This window comes from Oncorhynchus keta, chromosome 11 (assembly GCF_023373465.1).
Source record: "Oncorhynchus keta strain PuntledgeMale-10-30-2019 chromosome 11, Oket_V2, whole genome shotgun sequence".
NCBI lineage: Eukaryota > Metazoa > Chordata > Actinopteri > Salmoniformes > Salmonidae > Oncorhynchus > Oncorhynchus keta.
This window is the reverse complement of record NC_068431.1, coordinates 35,338,093-35,359,539: the sequence shown is the minus strand read 5'-3', so window position 1 is coordinate 35,359,539 and position 21,447 is coordinate 35,338,093. Positions and strand designations below refer to the sequence as shown.

General features: G+C 41.3%; 2 protein-coding genes across 3 annotated transcripts in view; one reads left to right on the top strand and one right to left on the bottom strand.

Moving 5' to 3' along the window:
* Positions 1-400: 400 nt before the first annotated feature.
* Positions 401-4,861, bottom strand: serpinh1a (serpin peptidase inhibitor, clade H (heat shock protein 47), member 1a). The gene is made up of 5 exons (XM_035780360.2): positions 4,671-4,861; positions 2,661-3,282; positions 2,439-2,537; positions 2,058-2,290; positions 401-1,840 (listed from the first exon to the last, which is right to left on the bottom strand). The coding sequence occupies exons 2-5, from the start codon at positions 3,256-3,258 to the stop codon at positions 1,538-1,540; spliced, it is 1,233 nt and encodes a 410-aa protein (XP_035636253.1). The 5' UTR covers positions 3,259-3,282; positions 4,671-4,861; the 3' UTR covers positions 401-1,537.
* A 6,504-nt stretch (positions 4,862-11,365) lies between these two features.
* LOC118390115 (glycerophosphodiester phosphodiesterase domain-containing protein 5-like) overlaps positions 11,366-21,447 on the top strand; it is a 51,481-nt gene continuing 41,399 nt past the window's right edge. Inside the window, exon 1 of one of the 2 annotated variants that reach the window (XM_035780355.2) lies at positions 11,366-11,685. The gene's annotated coding sequence lies outside the window, so the exon portion shown is untranslated. The other variant, XM_035780356.2, reaches the window with a different exon arrangement.

Here is a 21,447-nt window from a genome sequence, read left to right as displayed (position 1 = left end):
CCATGGTGGGAATCCTGTGGGCTTCTTTGCCTATGGCATCCCACTCCATCTGACCAATACTTATATAAGGCTATGATCTGGACATAGTAGCTGCTATAGACATCTGCATAGGTTGTCACGGTTTGGAGATGTGGCACTGGAGAGTATGACATGCACTGTTATGCAAAGCCATTCACAATACATACAGTAGATGGTGTTTCAGCATAACATTTGAAAGATATTCATTTCCTTTGGTAGCACAACCTTGTGAATTTTCTAAAGTCGTATAGCTGTAATTCCTTTTGGCCAATCAGTTGGAAACTCCTATTAGCTCCTGCACTGACCTCTGACCTCACAAACCCTGCCATTCCCTCCTAGTTGTCACCATAAGTTCCTCCTCGAACCAAGTCACATTACAACATTCTTTTGTTTTACCATTTTATTGGAAAAAGAGAACTTCTATCTCATACCATTGTTCCAAAAAAAGCATTTTTTTTGTTGCAAAACGTGACAGTGTTGAGACAGGGCTTGGCTGATTAATCAAAAGTCTTCCACAGACATCACCTTTCTTTCACTCAGAGGTTAGTTAGCTAAAGAGTACAGAGCAGTGCTTTCAGTGCGGATCAGTAAAAAGCCAAACAGAGGCGCGTCCCCTGGGTCATAGATTCATGTGCTTTGTGGGAGTGAACAATAGGCTAGCACCATGTAGTAAGATTGTGAAAAGGCTTGTGAAATAAAAAACATTTTTTTTACATTAAAGATATTGGAACCCACACGAATTTCACAAAAATGTGATATTTGGTGACGGGTACACGGTAATCACATCAAAAGTTGTAAAGAAAACAGAAACAGTTTACTTGCTCAGCACATTTGAATGAGATTATCACAATGAGTTATTTTTAATAAAGAGTATGAATACCCCGACAATCGTAATTTGATGTTGACTTAATCTCAAGTAAACTGGTAGAAACAAATCGTCTGGAATTCAAAGTAAAGTGAAACAATAGTGAAACAGAGCGTGCATTCAGTTGGGGTCCCAGACTGACAGACAGACAGACAGACAGACAGACAGACAGACAGGAGAGGAAACCCTGAGAGTAACACTGATTTTATATTTAAGGCGATAGTCTGGGAGATCATACTTAATGTAAGTATCCATCCTGTGATCTGCCCTTAATTAAAATACTCAAACATGCCACGTGGCGATGGTGATTACTAACTAGCCTGGAATCCAAACAGAATATCGCTTTCTATTCAGTTTGGATTGCAGGCTTGATGATGATACCATGTTAAGGTGAAGTTAATGTTTTTTTGGAGTACACAATGCTTTGTTTCTTACAACACAGGACAAAATACACAAAAATATATTTCTGAATCATGTATTGTGAAAAACAGGCATGAATGTTGGCACATAGTTGATGAAATGGGAATGTACTCTTGAGTTATAAAATGTACAATTCATTTTCTCCCTCTCCTCTCTTTTGCATAGGAAAATACAAACACATACACACACAAATGCCTGTGCATACAAAAACGCTTCACCTAAGACTCAAAGTTGTTATAATTCATCTCTCATCTTCTCGCCCTTAGGTCGGACCAGTCTGCCGAGGAAGAGGATGGAGTTGGTCTTGGTGTCCTTCACAAGGAAAATGAAGGGGTGGTCAGCGTAGAACAACTTGGGGTTTTTCAGTTTATCGGTGCCAAAGATGCTGGTATTGATGGGGTTCCCATCAGTGTCCCACTCCATGGCAGAGGCATGGAAGACGTTGGACAGGTACAGGTCCTTCTTCCCAGAGATGTTGGACAGGTCCGCCTTGGTCTTATCCACAGCCTCTGTCAGACCCAGCTCCCCAAGGTGTTTCTGTGTGTGTGTGTGTGAGAGAGAGAGAGAGAGAGAGAGAGAGAGAGAGAGAGAGAGAGAGAGAGAGTTGTAAAGGAGTTCAGCCACCTAAGAGCATCGGGGATGTGTACTGTATAGTTAGTGTATACTAACATGTTATTGAAACTTGCATCTCATAAACATTTAATAAATGTGGTTTTCACCAATGGCTTGTGCCATGTCTAGGTTCTTCCAGTACCTGGATGTTGTGGCTGACTTCCATGCTGACTTTGGGCAGAGACACAGCCACAGCCGTCTCTTTCAGCTTGCCCATCCAGTCATCCAGCTGCTTGCAGGTCAGCAGCTTCTCCAGCCTCTCCAGGGACTCCACGTGGTAGGGCATGAAGAACACCAGGCTGGATTTTTTATGGGCCAGGGGTATGCTCAGGATTAAAAGCTTATTCACTGTATCCTCGTGGAAACCATAGAGACCTGCAGGTACAACCAATATGAGTACAGACTCAGAGACATTTCTAGAGCTTTTCTGTACATCTTCCTTCACACTGAAATTAAAACACCCCAGTTCAGTTTAAATATACTGTTTAATATTATGTTGAGGGACATGTTGTAATTGATTAACCTGTGCGGTGCATCATGGGTACACCAACAGTGTGAGAGCGGGACACCAGGAAGCCACGGTTGTCCACCATCTTTTGGTGGAACTGTTCATCCCAATGGGCTGTTCAGATTGAAAGTAAAATACAATTGACTGTAAATTAGTAAATATGTGAATGGATAAAAAACCAGGCAAAAGAGAGAAGAGTATCTCCCAAGTGCTGGTGCTTTGTAAGATCAAACTCACGTTTGAAGAACATGGCATTGATGATCATGGCCCCATCGGTCCTCTCCACGTCCTTGGTGACCTCGGGCAGCTTGCCGTCGGTGGACTTGGCCGCCCAATCGTTGATGGACTTCACAGCGCTCTTCTTGTCCTTAAAGTTGATCTTAGTGTGGTCATAGTTGTAGTGCTTCTTGCTGCTCTTGACAAAGGCATCTGCGAAGTTGACAGAGCTGGGGCTGTAGATGCGGTTGCTGATCTTCCAGGTGACGTTGCGGGTCTTGGAGTTGCTGACCTCCTCTAGGAGCTCAGCCAGGCCGGCGTGAAGCTGCTCGTCCTTCACCTTGTCGGCACTCAGCACAGTCTTTACCTGGGAGGCGGTGGAGGCCTTGCCCCCGAGGGCCACCAGGCCCAGGGAAGAGGCCACAACCACGGGGGAGATGAGGATGTTCTCCAGGTCCTTCTCCTTGACCATGTTCTGGTAGAGGCTAAAGGCCAGGCTGGCGCTGTTGTTGGCCAGCAGGGTGGCGTGGTTACTTAGGACCTTGTCTGCCAAGACGGCAGTAGCAGCGGAGGCTGCGGTGGCCAGTAGGGCCATGGCTACCAGGTTAGTCACCCACATAGTGTCAGAATGATCATTAAAGACCTGAGAGGGGACATGATAGAGAATCAGAGGAATTACAGAGCAACAGAGTCTCAAATCTTTAGTGTCAGAGGAAAATTAAATGAAATTTGCCCTGGATTTTGAGAACAGAAAACCTTTGTAGGACTTCTCTCCTTACTCTCGCCAGTCATAGCACGAGTTAAGGAGATAACCCACCTCTCCAACCCGTTGCTGAGATTCAAGTGGAATACCACTCGTCCTTTATTCATCCTGGATGATGCAGAATAGACATTCTGTGTGGTATACTAAGCTTTCAGTATGCGGTCTGTAATGTAATTCATTGGTGGAGAATCTGAGAGCAGGTTTGCCCATGCCAAGTTCAAGGCAAGACTCAAGAGCCATGTTTATACTGCAGCTGTAGAACACCTACGATATTTCAATCAAGCTCTCGCTTCATCTGGTGGACCAATCACTTTTATTTTCTCTTGCTACTCGAAGGAGTGTTGCCCTACAGGAAGACTACACAGACAAGTGCTCAACAGGGTCAGATTCAGCTGCAGAATCTAAACAAAAGGATTGTATGCATCCTCTGAGGCCTGGAAGGAGTGACCTTTTAAGCAGGTGCAAGGTTTCAAATGTTTCACTGTCTTAACAGAAAGTTTGATATTTCAGCTTACTCAGGCTGTCATGTCTGTGCTATAGGGATTATGTTTTCAAAGTTTTGTTGGAAGTACAGATGATTTCAATACATTCTCAGTTTGCATTATATCTATCATTTAAAAAAACGGACCAATCAGCACTGCCACAGTGTGAGAGAGTCTATAGGAGGAGGGATATTTAAGTTTACATCATCATCATCATTAATATCTGTCTGAACATACAGTATGTTTATAAATTACACCGCTTATTTACCTCTGCGTAATCGATTGGATGCTTTCTCGAGACTCGACACTCTCTACCACCATGTAAAGAGAGATGCCCCATGGCAGAGCAAACTGTACGTTAGATCAGAGCACAGATAGTCTGTTGCTGGGTGGGGCCGTTACTAATAAGATAGGCCTACTCTACAGACAAGGCACAGTTCAAAGCAGCATTGCCACTCAAATGATAATCACTTTTAATTGATCATCACAACATTTTCACTGTTATGTGATCCATTAACTAAGCGTGAACACTGAAGATGGAGGAAGAAGTATGTTTTAGCCTGGCAACTTTTCGCATGCATCTTTTCCATTCAACTGGCCGACAAAATGCTCAACGACATGAAGCTGTATTCTAATGCAGCACTACATTCTCTAAAGGCATTTTATAACCCTAAGCCCAAAATGGAGGGACTTTTCACATTCCTGGTCAGACATTTTCCTTCAGTTAACAGTTCAGTGAATATCCCTCCCCCACTCTCACTCCCATCTCATCCCCCTTTAACTTACCAGGCTCTTTCAGCAGTTTTACTCTAGTATCTCTCTCAGCTTCTACACGGACAGATCTTCAGCTGGTCTATAAACCGTGGGAAATGAATTTCTGGAAGTTGGGAAAATAAGTATTTCAATGAGGTTCAGTGATTTTCCATGCACAGTGAGCTGAGCTGGGCCCTCCCACTGTATCCCATTACTGTGGAGCAGCTATGCAGATGGACTTTCCCCCTCCAGGTCCTAAAGCCTGAGACACACTGAGTGCTCATTCACACTGTCGACAGACATCTGGCAGAGTTTTTATAAATTTCATAGTTCTGTATTCTGAAATTATGCTTATTTAATATACTGTACACAGTTTTAGACCATGCAACATGATTTACCATAGCCTTACTGCAAGGCTGAATGCTGAAGAATAATCATTTTTAGGGTGTAGAAAGTACTTCGGTATTATAATTGTTATGATTTAGTAAAGTTTACTTTCTAGTTGCAAAGGTTTTACTGTCCACCTCTTCCTCCCAGTGCCACGTTTGCAGCTGTGTCTGTCTGATTTGCGAGGCTTGTAGCGTGGGATGCAGGAGGGGGATGTGTCCATTCAATGCCGGGCCATGCCAAATTGTTAAAATGCCCTGGTGTCTAACGGCACATCGTTTGATTCTCTTTTCCCAAACATGGGCACCATTTTTTCCTCTGTGGACATGCAGTATATCCAATTATTCCTTGCCTAAAAAGCACCCATTTAGATACTCTCAAACATAGTAGTGTTTCTACTGAGCAGCAATAAAGTTTAGGAAATCACTCAACATGCCACAGTAGCCCAGTGTTTGGTGCCAAGGAATTTGTGACATCATATTAGAAATTAGGTCACATTACATTGACTACGCCTCAGCACTTCTAGAGTGAAAAGGCTATGTATAAGAAGCATGTTCTGTTGATGTTTAGATTACTGAACTACTTACATAGAGCCAACATTGGTCTGAGGATGAAAAAAGTAACCCCACACCATATCTTCAACCTCAACATGAAAAGCATAGCTTTCAGCTACATGTTTAGTGCTTTTGTACTAAACTCAGCAAACAGAGAAACGTCTCTTTTTCAGGACCCTGTCTTTCAAAGATAATTCGTAAAAATCCAAATATCTTCACAGATCTTCATTGTAAAGGGTTTAAACACAGTTTCCCATGCTTGTTCAATGAACCTGTCACGGTTTTCTAATGGTGAAGGAGGGTCGGACCAAACTGCAGCGCGTATATTTTGATCCATGTTTATTTACACAACGTAACACGAATCCAAAACACAAACTCTACAAAACAATAAACATAGTGAAAACCGAAACAGCCTTAACTGGTGCAAACTAACACAGACTAAGGACATCAAGACACTCAGGACAATCACCCACAATACAACCAAAGAATATGGCTGCCTAAATATGGCTCCCAATCAGAGACAACGATAAACACCTGCCTCTGATTGAGAACCACTTCAGACAGCCATAGACTCTCCTAGAACACCCCACTAAGCTACAATCCCACTAAGCTACACACCACATACAAAAACCCATGTCACACCCTGGCCTGACCAAATACATAAAGAAAAACACAAAATACTTCGACCAGGGCGTGACAGAACCATAAACAATTAATGAACATGTACCTGTGGGACGGTCGTTAACAGCTTACAGACGGTAAGCAATTAAGGTCACATTTATGAAAATATAGGACACTAAAGAGGCCTTTCTACTGACTCTGAAAAACACCAAAAGAAAGATGCCCAGGGTCCCTGCTTATCTACGTGAACGTGCCTTGGCCATGCTGCAAGGAGGCATGAGGACTGCAGATGTGACTAGGGCAATTAATTGCAATGTCCGTACTGTGAGACATCTAAGACAGCGCTACAGGGAGACATGACGGACAGCTGATCATCCTCGCAGTGGCAGACCACATGTAACAACACCTGCATAGGATCGGTACATCCAAACCTCACACCTGTTGGGCAGGTACAGGATGGCAACAACAACTGCTCGAGTTACACCAGGAACGCACAATCCCTCCATCAGTGCTCAGACTGTCCGCAATAGGCTGAGAGAGGCTGGACTGAGGGCTTGTAGGCCTGTTGTAAGGCAAGTCCTCACCAGACATCACCGGAAACAATGTCGCCTATGGGCACAAACCCACCATCGCTGGATCAGACAGGACTGGCAAAAGTGCTCTTCATTGACGAGTCGCGGTTTTGTCTCATCAGGGGTAATGGTCGGATTCGCATTTATCGTCGAAAGAAAGAGCGTTACACCGAGGCCTGTACTCTGGAGCGGGATCCATTCGGAGGTGGAGGGTTCGTCATGGTCTGAGGCAGTGTGTCACAGTATCATCGGACTGAGCTTGTTGTTATTGCATACAATCTCAACGCTGTGCGTTACAGGGAAGACATCCTCCTCCCTCATGTGGTACCCTTCCTGCAGGCTCATCCTGACATGACCCTCCAGCATGACAATGCCACCAGCCATACTGCTCGTTCTGTGTGTGATTTCCTGCAAGACAGGAATGTCAGTGTTCTGCCATGGCCAGCGAAGAGCCCGGATCTCAATCCCATTGAGCACGCCTGGGACCTGTTGAATCGGAGGGTGAGGGCTTGGGCCATTCCCCCCAGAAATGTCTGGGAACTTGCAGGTGCCTTGGTGGAAGAGTGGGGTAACATCTCACAGAAAGAACTGGCAAATCTGGTGCAGTCCATGAGGAGAAGTTGAACTGCAGTACTTAATGCAGCTGGTGTCCACACCAGATACTGACTGTTACTTTTGATTTGGACCCCCTCCTTTATTCAGGGACACATTATTCTATTTCTGTTAGTCACATGTCTGTGGAACTTGTTCAGTTTATGTCTCAGTTGTTGAACTTGATGGAAGAGACCCTCTTTACATACTGTAATGGTTGATAACATCTTGTGGTTTTTGCTCACATTTCTACACATTCTTACAGACCAGTCCGTTATTGTTTTCATTGTGGTAAGGCTGTGCACTGTATATAAAGGGCTATATAGTGCAGTCTCCAACTAAGATCTTATAGGCAAAGGCAAACACAATGTTCTCTATCATTATTGGATGACTGGATTGAATAACCCTTCACATAGAACTTCATAGCTCACTTTGGTTACTGCCTGCAAATTATTGCATGTCAAGATGCATGTAAAAATAGCAACAATAGCAGCATGGGAATCCCATCAACATACAGTAGGGAAAAGGGGCAGGGGAACAGGATGTGCATCCGTCTCCATGTTGTCCAGCTTCCTGTGATGGCCTGCCTTGTTTCCACATCCAGAAATAACACGTAGCATAGGAGTGGAGACACAGATCATGGAGGGGGGAAAATAAGTCTTCAAGAGAAAAACAGGTTTCAGCACCTTAGCTGCACTTTTACTAAATTAAATGAACTCATTAATAAGGGAGTTTTTTTCATGTTTTGTGTATCAATTAAAGTCATTTTTTGTTTGAGAGAACCATCAGTTATTTTATCCGTAAAAGAACCATCAGTTTAGAGCAGGGTTTCCCAAACCACCTGGGTGCACATTTAGCCTTTTGCCCAAGAGACCAAGTTTTGGATACTCTGGTTTAGAGGATGAGTAAAACATTTTTTATTTTGAGAATGGCTACTTCCATATGTTAATATAGCTCACAGTTCACGTGTATTGAAGCAGAGGAGCATCCCCAAGAGACACCTTATTCTTCAGCTGTAAACTATTTTTCAGCAAACCTTAACTTTTGTCTCAAATCTGAGCTCTCTGCTATGAGGAAGCAGGTCACAGTGTGGGGGTATTCATCTGTTAGTAATGGAATGTTGCCTGGTCTTCTTATGATGTAAGACCTCAGTAAGGTTGCCCTGCATGCTGATGCAACCTTCAGCTGTTTTAATATCACCGACTATGGCCAAACCTACTCAAAGATGTGATTTACTGTACAAACTCTGGTAAAGTAGTTTAGTGCCTGTCTGGAAGGTGTGAAAGGGTTAAGAGATATTTTGATATAGTTCATTCCGATCCCATTTATGCAGTGTTCTTCAATCATGTCCCTGAAAACCCTCTGAGCAGGCTTTTGTTCCATCCCAGTACTAACATATCTGATTCTAATCAAGGGGTTAGTTGATATTATTAGTGGAATCAGGTGTGTTATTGCTGGGCTACAGCAAAATCCTGCACACACAGTAGGTATTTTGAATGATGATTGAAGACCACTACACTAGGGAATGGAGTTTGTGTAGACAATTAGTATCAGGCATAAATTATAGGTGTAATTTTCATCATATTGCTTACTCACGTAGACAGTCCTTTCAGACGGTGTGTCTATTAGGGACTAGTTTACATTTGGAACTGGACAAATGTAAAGAGAGACCCTCAAGTTAGCTGTGTGAGATACAGAAGGCAATAGCTTCCTCTGGTGGATGAAAATCATCAAATGAATACAGGAGATGATGATGATGATTCACCAGCAGGGGCTGCCAAGTGCTGGGGATTTATTCATGCAGCCACAAGCTCTGTATCTCTCTTGACTAGGATTGAGATATATGGGGGTTTTCTCCAGTGACAGTCACACAATTTCATCCATAGTTTATAAATCTGTAATAAACAGTTAGAAAACAATCAATACATTTACAATTAACAGTATAAACTCCTTCTAAACCCCCTTATAAATCAGTGCAGTTAATCTACAGAATAGTGCTCTCAGACACAGAGAGTGTGTAGACCCACCTAACCTTCTTTGCTCACCATCTTCTGTTACAAGATTAAGTAAATTTACTCCACTTGTCAGTTACACAAGTTTAGAGGTACCTGACACAAACATCTCCCAAACCAGGGGTTTAATCTGTGGCCATTAGGCCTGGAATAGATCTCCTGCTGGATGTCACTCCCTCCCTCTGCCTGGTGTTGGCTCACTGCCTCAGAGCTGTAACAGGGGTTGGTGCTAGATGGCACCTGTGAAGGGCAGCCATCCTGATTCTTGGAGGTACCATTGACATCATCAAGGAGAACAGTTGAAATGTTAAGTGATGGAAATGATGAAATAGTGCAGGACATGTCAATTAGGGCTCCCGAGTATCGCAGCACTATGGCACTGCATCTTAGTGAAGAGTCACTACAGTTCCTAGTTCAACTCCAAACTGTATCACACGTCCGGCCATGATTGCGAGTCCCATAGGGTGACACACAATTGGACCAGCGTCGTCCGAGTTTGGCCGGGGTAGGCCATCATTGTAAATAAATCATTGTTCTTAAATAACTTGTCTAGTTAAATAAAAAATGTATTCAAGCATCAATACCAAATTCACCCTGTAAAAATGACCAGCCGTCATGATTTAGGACGATTATCCAGGGAACCTATGGAAAATAATTGATCATTCAGTTATTGAGTCCTTATTGGAAAATGTCCTATACATTGTTCACTTTTATTTACCTATCCAATGTGTGGGCCTTATTCTGATTCATCTGATTATATGTCAGATGCTCATTGTCAGTCACTAGCTGCAACCTGGATCAGGGGTAGACATAACATAGTGAATGTAAATCCATTACACTCCAATAAGTATGATAAGTTACATTTCATTTGATATGTATTCATTTCTGGATGTCCATAATGTGTATGATATGGTATGTATTACAATTTGTATGGTATGTTGCAAATTGCAATTCTTAAAAATATGTTACAAATTACAATCATACAATATGTTATGATTTAGCAAAATGTATCATATTTTATGAATTCCAATTTGTTGAGGCTAACGTTAGCCAGGTGGCTAGCTAGGCTAAGGGTTTTGGGTTAAGGTTAGGTGTTAGGTTAAAGGGTTAAGGTTAGGGGAAGGGTTAGCTAACAATTAGTTGCAAAGTAGCTAAAAAGTAGTAATTCATTGTAATTCATTCATTGCTAATTAGCTAAAATGCTCAATTCCATGATGAGATTCGAACACACAACCTTTAGGCCCTACTTTCATTTTTATCCTGAAGTAAGTAACCTACTGTCTTATATAACCATACCTAACATAACATATCATACTATATTGAACATACATATGAACGCAACATGCAACAATTTCAAAGATTTGGCTGAGGTACAGTTCATATTAGGAAATCAGTCAATTTATATAAATTCATTAGGCCATAATATATGGATTTCACATGACTGGGCAGGGGCACAGACAGGGGTGGGCCTGGGAGGGCATAGGCCCACCACTTGAAAGCCTGACCCAGCCAATATGAATATGTTTTTCCCCACAAAAGGGCTTTATTACAGACATAAATACTCCTCAGTTTCATCAGCTGTCTGGGTGGCTGGTCGCATGTTCCCGCAGGTAAAGAAGCCGGATGTGGAGGTCCTAGACTGGTCTGCAGTTGTGAGGCTGATTGGACATACTGCCAAATTCTCTGAAATGACATTAGAGGCAGCTTATAGTAGAGAAATGAATATTCAATGGTTGACATTTCTGCAGTCATCATGCCAATTGCACGCTCCCTCAAAACTTGAGACATCTGTGGCATTATGTGTGTGACAAAACTGCACATTTTAGAGTGGCCTTTTATTGTCTCCAGCACAAGGTGCACCTGTGTAATGATCATGCTGTTTAATCAGCTTCTTGATATGCCACACCTGTCAGGTTAATGGATTATCTTGGCAAAGAAGAAATGCCCACTAACAGGGATGTACACACATTTTTGCACAACCTTTGAGATAAATACGCTTTTTGTGTGTATGGACATGTCTGAGATATTTTCTTTAAGCCCATGAAACATGGGACCACACTTTACATGTTGCATTTATATTTTTGTCCAGTATAATTTGACAGTCACTGATTTATTTTTACTATGTTACGTCTAGCCTATGAGACCAGGCTGCTAGTTTCTAAAACCCATACCCTGAATTAGTGCCGGGCAGAGGATACATAGCCTTTTCGTAACAGGTCTCTCGGAGCAAAGTGTGTTCACTGCAGCTCCACCCACACCGTGTAGGACGGATTAAGGTTCTATCATTTTCTGAGAAGTGTGTAAACCTTCGGTGAGTCACAATCCTGTGAATTATTTTGTTAGAATTCCAATGAAAATTCACTTCGGAAATTGTCATTGTAAATGAGCATTCTCGGTACGCCGGCGTATGTAGTTTATGTACCCTAAATGTCATATTTTGTTATTCGATGGTTTGCCGACAAAAACCCGAAACCTAATTCTCGCGAACAACAAAGTTTAGCGAATTATTTGAAGTCGGACGAACCCGCAATAACTTCAACTAGGGGACAAGTATCGGTGTACTATCACGGGAATATGGCTATGACAGATATGTCTAATAGGCTACCTAGTTTTATAACTTTTGCTTTGGAGAAGATACGCAGTCGTGGAGGGAAGGTGAGTGTTGACATTGTGTGCAAATTAACGGATTAAATGTAATATAAACCGACCAATATCACAGCCTACTGTGGCTTGCCTTGTTTACCAGCGATCATTTCATGAGTCCTAATGAGACATTGATGTGTAGACTGGTCAGACTGTACTGTAGGGGAGATCCGGTGACGGCTGTAACACTTCTGGCATTTTTGTCAATTTCTCATAGATTGTTTGAGCTACTACATTCAACGTGATAGGAACAGCTTCCATCTATCTGTCTTCTACAAATGGTTATGGGTATTATCTCTCTAAATAAAACAGATACATTGTGACTTTGTGGAAACATTACCCCGCCTTCGGGTCAGTTGAAACAGGGCTTAGTGAAATGTAACAGTTTGAATAAATGCATAAATCACGACATTCGAAATATTGAGAACATGAGAACAGCCGAATTAATAAAATGTTTATTTTTACATTCCATTAATTGGTCCTTCTCAACTAAACTACAACATCTGGACTAAACAATTGAATGTTTGTGGTGTCCCTTATGGAAGAAAAAAACAAATGAATTCCACATGTGAACACGTGTGATCCTTTGTGATGACATGTGATTTTATGTGAAGTTCATGTGATCACGTGAAAACATGTTTCACATAGGAAAACATGTTTTTGGAACACTTCACATTTAGATATTGAAGGGATTTGATTATCTGACACAGGTTACCCCAGTGTAACAGGTGTGAAATGGCTAGCTCGTTAGCGGGGTGCACGCTAATAGCTTTTCAATCGGTGACATCACTCCCTCTGAGATCTTGACGTAATTGTTTCAATTGCTCTGCAAGGGCCGTGGCTTTTGTGGAGCAATAGATAACAATGCTTTGTGGGATACCTAGTCAGTTGTACAACTGAATGCATTCAACTGAAATGTCAGTTGTACAACTGAATGCATTCAACTGAAATGTGTCTTCCACATTTAACCCAACCCCTCTGAATCAGAAGTATGGGGGGGCTGTCTTAAATTACATCCATGACTTTGGCACCTAGGGAAAAGTGGGGTAACTGCCTTGCTCAGGGGCAGAACAACAGATTTTCACCTCATCAGTTCAGTGATTCGATCCAGCAACTTTTCTGTTACTGGCCCAACGCTCTCACCACTAGCCTATCTGCCTAGTGGTTTTGCTGATGTGTTCAGAGGGTCCCTGTTTTGAGCCCAGGTTGGAGTGGGACAGAAGCAAAACTGTTACATTGATGCTGTTGACCCGGATCACTGGGTGCTGCAGAAAAGGAGGCGGTGAAAGGGGGGTGAAATGGCTAGCTAGTTAGCGGGGTGCGCGCTAATAGCGTTTCAATTGGTGACATCACTCGCTCTGAGACCTTGAAGTAGTTGTTTCCCTTGCTCTGCAAGGGCCATGGCTTTTGTGGAGTGATGGGTAACCATGCTTTGTGGGAGGCAGTTGTCGATGTGTTCAGAGGGTCCTTGGTTCGAGCCCATGTTGGGGCGAGGAGAGGGACGGAAGAGACATTGTTACACCAGGTAAAAAGTGATTGCATTCATTTTGGAACCGGGCTGCCCCCCGGGCGTGAGCCAGGTGCCCCGTTCAAAGCCCATTGCGAAGTCTGCTGAAAACAAAAGTGACGTAGATTAAGCACACAAATGTTATGTAATGGTCCCAGATAGTCCCAAACCATTATAAGTTAAAAAAATAATAATAATATATGCCATTTAGCAGACGCTTTTATCCAAAGCGACTTACAGTCATGTGTGCATACATTCTACGTATGGGTGGTCCCGGGGATCGAACCCACTACCCTGGCGTTACAAGCGCCATGCTCTACCAACTGAGCTACAGAAGGACCAGTAAAGTAATGGTATGGTGGTTTTAAAGTAAGTGGTATGCTGTTCCATCTCAAATATAACCCCACCTGGGATTTGGACTCCCAGTTTCTGGATTTTAGGTGTGCTGATCTTTCTGCTGAGCAATAATGTCTGTAGCATTCCCCTACACATTCAATGCCTATAATAAATCTATGCAGAGTGCCATCGGCAGTGCTCTTTTAGTTATCACTTGATCTGACTTTTCTCTCATCGTTGATTTAATTGACATATTTCAGCAATTTGAGGGTATTCTGTATGTTTCAATGTTACTCCTGAATCATTATGAGAAATACAATATCATAGTTTTTCTTGAGCGTATATTTAACAAGTGCAGGAATACAGGTGTGGTGGCATAGCAGAAATATCATAATGCCGGCAACCAAGAAGTTGTGAGTTCAAATCCCAGATGATGACACATTAAATAATAATTACTGTATAAATATACAGTTGAAGTCAAGTTTACATACACTTAGGTTGGAGTCGTTAACTTGTTTTTTAACCGCTCTACAAAATTATAGAAAAACAGAACACTGGACAACTCTTCAGTAACTAACAGTTAATTTGGCATCGGGTCTATAGTTTTGTCAAGTCTGTTAGGACATCTACTGTGTGCATGACACAAGTCATTTATCCAACAATTGTTTACAGACAGATTATTTCACTTATTTCACTTAATTCACTATCACAATGCCAGTGGGTCAGAAGTTTACATACACTAAGTTTACTGTTCCTTTAAAACTTCTTATGGCTGCAGGGGCAGTATTGAGTAGCTTGGATGAAAGGTGCCCAGAGTCAACGGCCTGCTCCTCAGTCCCAGTTGCTAATATATGCATATTATTATTGGATAGAAAACACTCTGAAGTTTCTAAAACTGTTTGAATGATGTGAGTATAACAGAACTCATATGGCAGGCAAAAACCTGAGAAGAAATCCAAACAGGAAGTAAGAAATCTGAGGCTGGTTGATTTTTCAACCCAGCCCCTATTGAATTCACAGTGGGATATGGATGAAGTTGCACTTCCTAGGCCTTCCACTAGATGTCAACCGTCTTTAGAAACTTGAATGAGGCTTCTACTGTGTTGTGGGACTGAATGGGAGCTGAATGAGCCAGGTGTCTGGCAGAGAGCCAAGGGCTGGTCACGCGCAATTCACATGATAGCGACCTGCGTTCCATGGCTTCTCTACACACAAAGGAATTCTCCGGTTGGAACTTTCTTGAAGATTTATGATAACAACACCCGATGGATTCTATACTTAGTTTGAAAAGTTTCTTCGACCTCTAATATAGCTTTTTGAAGTTTTCGTCCGATGTTCATCTGGACCTGCACGAGCGTTTGGATTTGTGTACTATAAACGCGCTAACAAAAGTAGTTACTTGGACATTACCAAACAAATCAAGCATTTATTGTGGAACTAGGATTCCTGGGAGTAAATTCTGATGAAGATCATCAAAGATAAGTGAATATTTATAATGTGATTTCTCTTGACTCCAACATGGATAATTGTATTTATTTTCTGAGCGCTGTCTCAGATTATTGCATGGTTTGCTTTTTCCGTAAAGTTTTTGGGAAATCTGACACAGCGGTTGCATTAAGGAGAGGTATACCTATAATTCCATGCGTATAACTTGTACTGTCATCTACATTTATGATTATTTCTGTTGAATTAATGTGGCTATACAAAATCAATCATGTTTTTGGAACTAGTGAACGTACGCGCCAATGTAAACTCAGATTTTATGTAAATATGAACTTTATCAAACAAAACATGTATTGTGTAACATGAAGTCCTATGAGTGTCATCTGATAAAATGAATCACTAACCTTTGATGATCTTTATCTCTATTTGTGCTTTTTGTGACGACTCTCTTTGACTGGAAAAATGGCTGGGTTTTTCTGTGAGTTGGTGGTCACCTAACATAATCGTTTGTGGTGCTTTTGCTGTAAAGCCTATTTGAAATCGGACACTAGTGGGATTAACAACATGATTACCTTTTAAAAAGGTATAAAATACATGTATGTTCGAGGAATTTTAATTATGAGATTTCTATTTTGAATTTGGCACCCTGCACTTTCACTGGCTGTTGTCATATCATCCCGTTAACGGGATTGCAGCCCTAAGAAGTTTTAAACAGCTTTAAAAATCCAGAAAATTGCCATGGCTTTAGAAGCTTCTGATAGGCCTTGAAATACATTCACAGGTATTCCTCCAATAACTAAAATTATGTAATTTAGCCTAATCTTCAAACCTTGCTTGACATCATGGGGAAATCAAAAGAAATCAGTCAAGACCTGGTTCATCATTGGGAGCAATTTCCAAATGCCTGAAGGCACCATGTTCATCTGTACAAACAATAGTACGCAGGTATAAACACCGTGGGACCACATAGCCGTCATACCGCTCAGGAAGGAGATGCGTTCTGTCTCCTAGAGATGAACGTACTTTGGTGCAAAAAGAACAACAGCAAAGGACCTTGTGAAGATGCTGGAGGAAACGGGTACAAACGTATCTATATCCACAGTAAAACGAGTCCTACATCGACATAATCTGAAAGGCCGCTCAGCAGGGAAGAAGCCACTGCTACAAAACCGCCATAAAAAAAGCCAGACTACGGTTTGCAACTGCACATGGGAACAAAGATTGTACTTTTTGGAGAAATATCCTCTGGTCTGATGAAACTAAAATATAACTGTTTTGCCATAACGATATGTTTGGAGGAAAAAGGGGGAGGCTTGCAAGTTGAACACCATCCCAACCATGAAGCATAGGGGTAGCAGCATCATGTTGTGGGAGTGTTTTGCTGCAGGAGGGACTGGTGCACTTTACAAACTAGATGGCATCATTAGGAAAGAAAATTATTTGGATATATTGAAGCAACATCCCAAGACATCAGTCAGGAAGTTAAAGCTTGGTCGCAAATGGGTCTTCCAAATAGACAATGACCCCAAGCATACTTCCAAAGTTGTGGCAAAATGGCTTAAGGACAAGAAAGTCAAGGAGGACTACAGATCTGACTCGGTTACACCAGCTCTGTCAGGAGGAATGGGCCAAAATACACCCAACTTATTGTTGGAAGCTTGTGGAAGGCTACCCTAAACGTTTGATCCAAGTTAAACAATTTGAGTGGTATGGTAGTCCCTGGGTACGGGCTTGGTGGGTCCATCAATTTCATTCCCAGCATCCAGACCTCCTTAGGCGCGTCACAACTAATGCTGACCCTTGCAGCCATTAGCTATCTTCAATTTATTTACATGTTCAAACTTTAGCATTGTTAACTTACATCAACTATGTCTACACACGTTGGTTATAAACCTGATTTCAGTTTGGTGAATCTAACGACAAAGCAGGTGATGCCAGCGCAAATACAAATTTGGTGAAAAAAATGTATTTCTTACCTCAATCAGATTAATGTAATTAAAATCTGCAGTTTATCACAGGGTCTTGCTTCTTCAGATAAACGTTGAGGACTATAAACTGACCATGTGCACAGTGAGTCATATGATTCTAGCTTATCCCTGATTAAACATATTGAGAGTGTTACAACTATCCTGTGTTAGAACCATCCCGATTTATTTAAAACATGTTAATTAACCTAGGTCAGGTAGCCCACAGTGGCTGACCAGACCTGGACTGTTTAAAAATGAATAAGAATTCACAATACTTCATCATACTGTATCTCATTGTATAATTTCTCACTGTACATGAAGTTGCACTGATACCTAGTTAAATTGTATTCACTTGCATAATTACCAAATAACCACACAGTAACTGTACTAGTAACTAATGCAAAAAGAACTGGCCCAGTTGCTTCAAATCTAGTTTAATATTTGTTTTATACACCTTGTCTGAAAGTACAGTTTAGGCCTACAGCTGATGTGGTTCTAACACAGGATAGTTGTAACACTCTCAATATGTTTAATCAGGGATAAGCTAGAATCATGTGACTCACTGTGCAATATAGTTACAGATTGCAGAAGGGCAACTTCATGCAAAATGTTCCCCAACTCCTGTCTCCTGATCGATAACCAAATATATAAATAACCAGCGAAGACATGAATGCAACCGTATAGCTTGGTATTTGAATACAATAAAAATATAGGCCTGTTTTGACATTTTACATTCTAGAAGGTTATACACTGTCTGAAGTCTTTTGAGCAGGTGTTGGCCAACCATATTGTGATGTGGATCTCTTCCTATCTTTGTCTTGTGTGTTGGTCAGTAATGTATTCAGGTTTAGAGAGAAGGTTGGGATGAGCTCTTAAGTTATCACATCAGCCAAATGCACCAGGGCAGTTGTAACATCTCAGTCATAGTAACTCTAGGGTCTCTGTTAAATGAAATTGTCAGTCTTTTTGCATTTGATATTCTGGTAGAGATATTATATAGTCACTGCGTTTGTAACAACACTTTCCAGACTCTGTGTCCTGCTTTTCCCAACATACGTCATCATGAGGTTATCTGTCAAGTCGAAATCCTCATTAATGAATGGATGATTAGGCCGCTACTTGGGAGACTGCATAAATTATCAAATGCTGGCCAAGAGGTTATACAGCTTTGCTACTGAGGAACATCTCATTAAGCCATTAAAAGTCACATCCTCCCACCATCTGATAAAGTCAGGTACATAACACGGTGTCAGCAAAGGCTATTTCTGGCACCAGCCACCTCAGTGATGATTGATTTGACATGTATGGGTCATGTCTGAAGCCTTGTTTTCACGATGAGGGCAATAGTAAATGTGTTATGTCCTACCATCCCTTTCATGAGTAGCTAATGAGAACGTTGCCCAAACCCTATTGTGGGGCAGTGAATACACTGAATGAGAGATCCAGGGATGAATAATTCATGTGTGATATATTTTTCATGAGGGAATGAATGAATAATGGAGGAGCTTGGAAATAAGTGACACTGACCGATATAAAGGGCTAATTTTAGACATCCATGGCTGAAACTCAGTGGATTATTCTATGAATAACTATGGGCTGATGATTCTAATGACACAGGCAACTTTGTAATGTGCTGTCGTCTGAGAGGCCAATTCTAGAACACTGCTGTCGTCAGAGGCCCATTCTAGAAAACTGCTATAGACCCCCGTCTGTATTAGAACATAGTGACACTGCCCAGCTGTGGGAAAAACAACATGTGGTTACCTAGGTTACCCAGGTGGCTCACTGCAAAAGCTTGACCTTTTTCAAGCTTAATTTGTGTTTTCTGCTAGTTTTAGTCTGTTGCAAAACTACATTGAAAAAAGTACATGTCTAAAGATTATTTTCAACATTGGCTGCTGCCTAGCATTCTCACTACTTAGAAAAATATAATATTGTAGGGCTTCCCTCGTGCCCCTGTTTAAGAAAATGCTAGACCAGAACATTAAAGTGGAACTGCCAGCGTTTTAATTACTTTGTCTGTTTCATATTGGCAATCATAATATCAATCAAAAAGATACAAATCCCAGTTTATGCTAAGAAAATACAACTTTATAAGAGGTTTTAAAAATAGGTTATATCTGACTCAACATTCCATGGTGTACACTAAGGAATTGTTGGCAGAATGGAGGGATGCAGTTCAATGCATGATTAATATAATTCACCAATACATTTCTTGGTAGTCCAAAAAATATTGCTATCAGGTTGTAAATCCCAGTCCATTCGGGAGGCACTGTTTCAGTTTCAATGACTCAATATTTTAGACAAAAACTGACAAATGGAACTAAGGGTGGGAATGTCGATACAATCAAACTAGCAAGGACAATGATCACAAGTTAGCCTACTAGCCACGTTATGACTATTATATCTACAGTTTAAGTCTGAAGTTTAAATACACTTATATGGGAGTCATTAACTCATTTTTCAACCACTCAACAAATTTATTGTGAACAAACTATAGTTTTGGCAAGTCTGTTATGACATCTACATTACTATCACAAGTAATTTTTCCAACAATTGTTTACAGACAGATTATTTCACTTAGTCACTGTATCACAATTCCAGTGGGTTAGAAGTTTACATACACTACATTGACTGTGCCTTGAAACAGCTTGAAATATTCCAGAAAATTATGTCATGGCTTTAGAAGCTTCTGATAGGCTAATTGACATCTTTTGAGTCGATTTGAAGGTGTACCTGTGGATGTATTTCAAGGCCTACCTTCAAACTCAGTGCCTCTTTTCTTGACATCATGGGAAAATCAAAAGAAATCAGCCAAGACCTCAGAATTGTCTTTTGTAGACCTCCAAGTCTGGTTCATCTTTGGGAGCAATTTCCAAACGCCTGAAGATACCACGTTCATCTGTACAAACAATAGTACGCAGGTATAAACACCATGGTACCACGCAGCCGTCTTACCGCTCAGGAAGGAGACACGTTCTGTAAATCAATCCCAGAACAACAGCAAAGGACCTTGTGACGATGCTGGAGGAAATGGGTACAAGAGTATGTATTGCCACAGTAAAACGAGTCCTATATCGACATAACCTGAAAGGCCACTCAGCAAGGAAGAAGCCACTGCTCCAAAACCGCAATAAAAAAGCCAGACTACGGTTTGCAACTGCACATGGGGGCAAAGATCATACTTTTTGGAGAAATGTACTCTAGTCTGATGAAACAAAAATAGAACTGTTTGGCCATAATGACCATCGTTATGTTTGGAGGAAAAAGGGGGATGCTTGCAAGTCGAAGATCACCATCCCAACCGTGAAGCACGGGGGTGGCAACATGTTGTGGAGGTGCTTTGCTGCAGGAGGGACTGGTGCACTTCACAAACTTGATGGCATCATGAGGAAAGAAAATGATGTGGATATATTGAAGCAACATCAAGACATGTCAGGAAGTTAAAGCTTGGTTGCAAATAGGTCTTCCAAGTGGACAATGACCCCAAGCATACTTCCAAAGTTGTGGCAAAATGGCTTAAGGGACAACTAAGTCAAGGCATTGGAGTGGCCATCAAAGTCCTGACCTCAATCCTATAGAAAATTTGTTGGCAGAACTGAAAAAGCGTGTGCGAGCAAGGAGGCCTAAAAACCTCACTCAGTTACACCAGCTCTGTCAGGAGGAATGGGCCAAAATTCACCCAACTTATTGTGGGAAGCTTGTGGAAGGCTACCCTAAACGTTTGATCCAAGTTAAACAATTTAAAGGCAATGCTACCAAATACTAATTGAGTGAATGTAAACTTCTGACCCACTGGGAATGTGATGAAAGAAATAAAAGCTTAAATAAATAATTCTCTCTACTATTATTCTGACATTTCACATTCTTAAAATAAAGTGGTGATCCTAACTGACATAAGACAGGGCATTTTTACTTGGATAAATTGTCAGGAATTGTGAAAATAAGTTTAAATGTATTTGGCTATAGTGTATGTCATCTTCCGAATTCAACTGTACGTAATTCCCAAACTTCTAAGAATTTATCAAGTCTTGAAAATGACCATATGTGAACGACTGCCTTCATTTGTCTTCTGTAGCTAAATTTTGAAAGTGTTTTTACGTTGAATAAAAGGTGAGACTCCGAGCTAGAAAATTGTATATCGTGCACTACAGTTGAGGAACCATGTGAAATTAAT

Bases quoted from the DNA above. Each gene is read 5' to 3' on its own strand.
- serpinh1a (XM_035780360.2), bottom strand. From the start codon at position 3,258: ATGTGGGTGACTAACCTGGTAGCCATGGCCCTACTGGCCACCGCAGCC. The intron at 2,538-2,660 runs GTGAGTTTGATC...CAATCTGAACAG, and splicing joins CAATGCCATGTTCTTCAAAC to CCCATTGGGATGAACAGTTC. The intron at 1,841-2,057 runs GTACTGGAAGAA...ACACACACACAG, and splicing joins AAGTCAGCCACAACATCCAG to AAACACCTTGGGGAGCTGGG.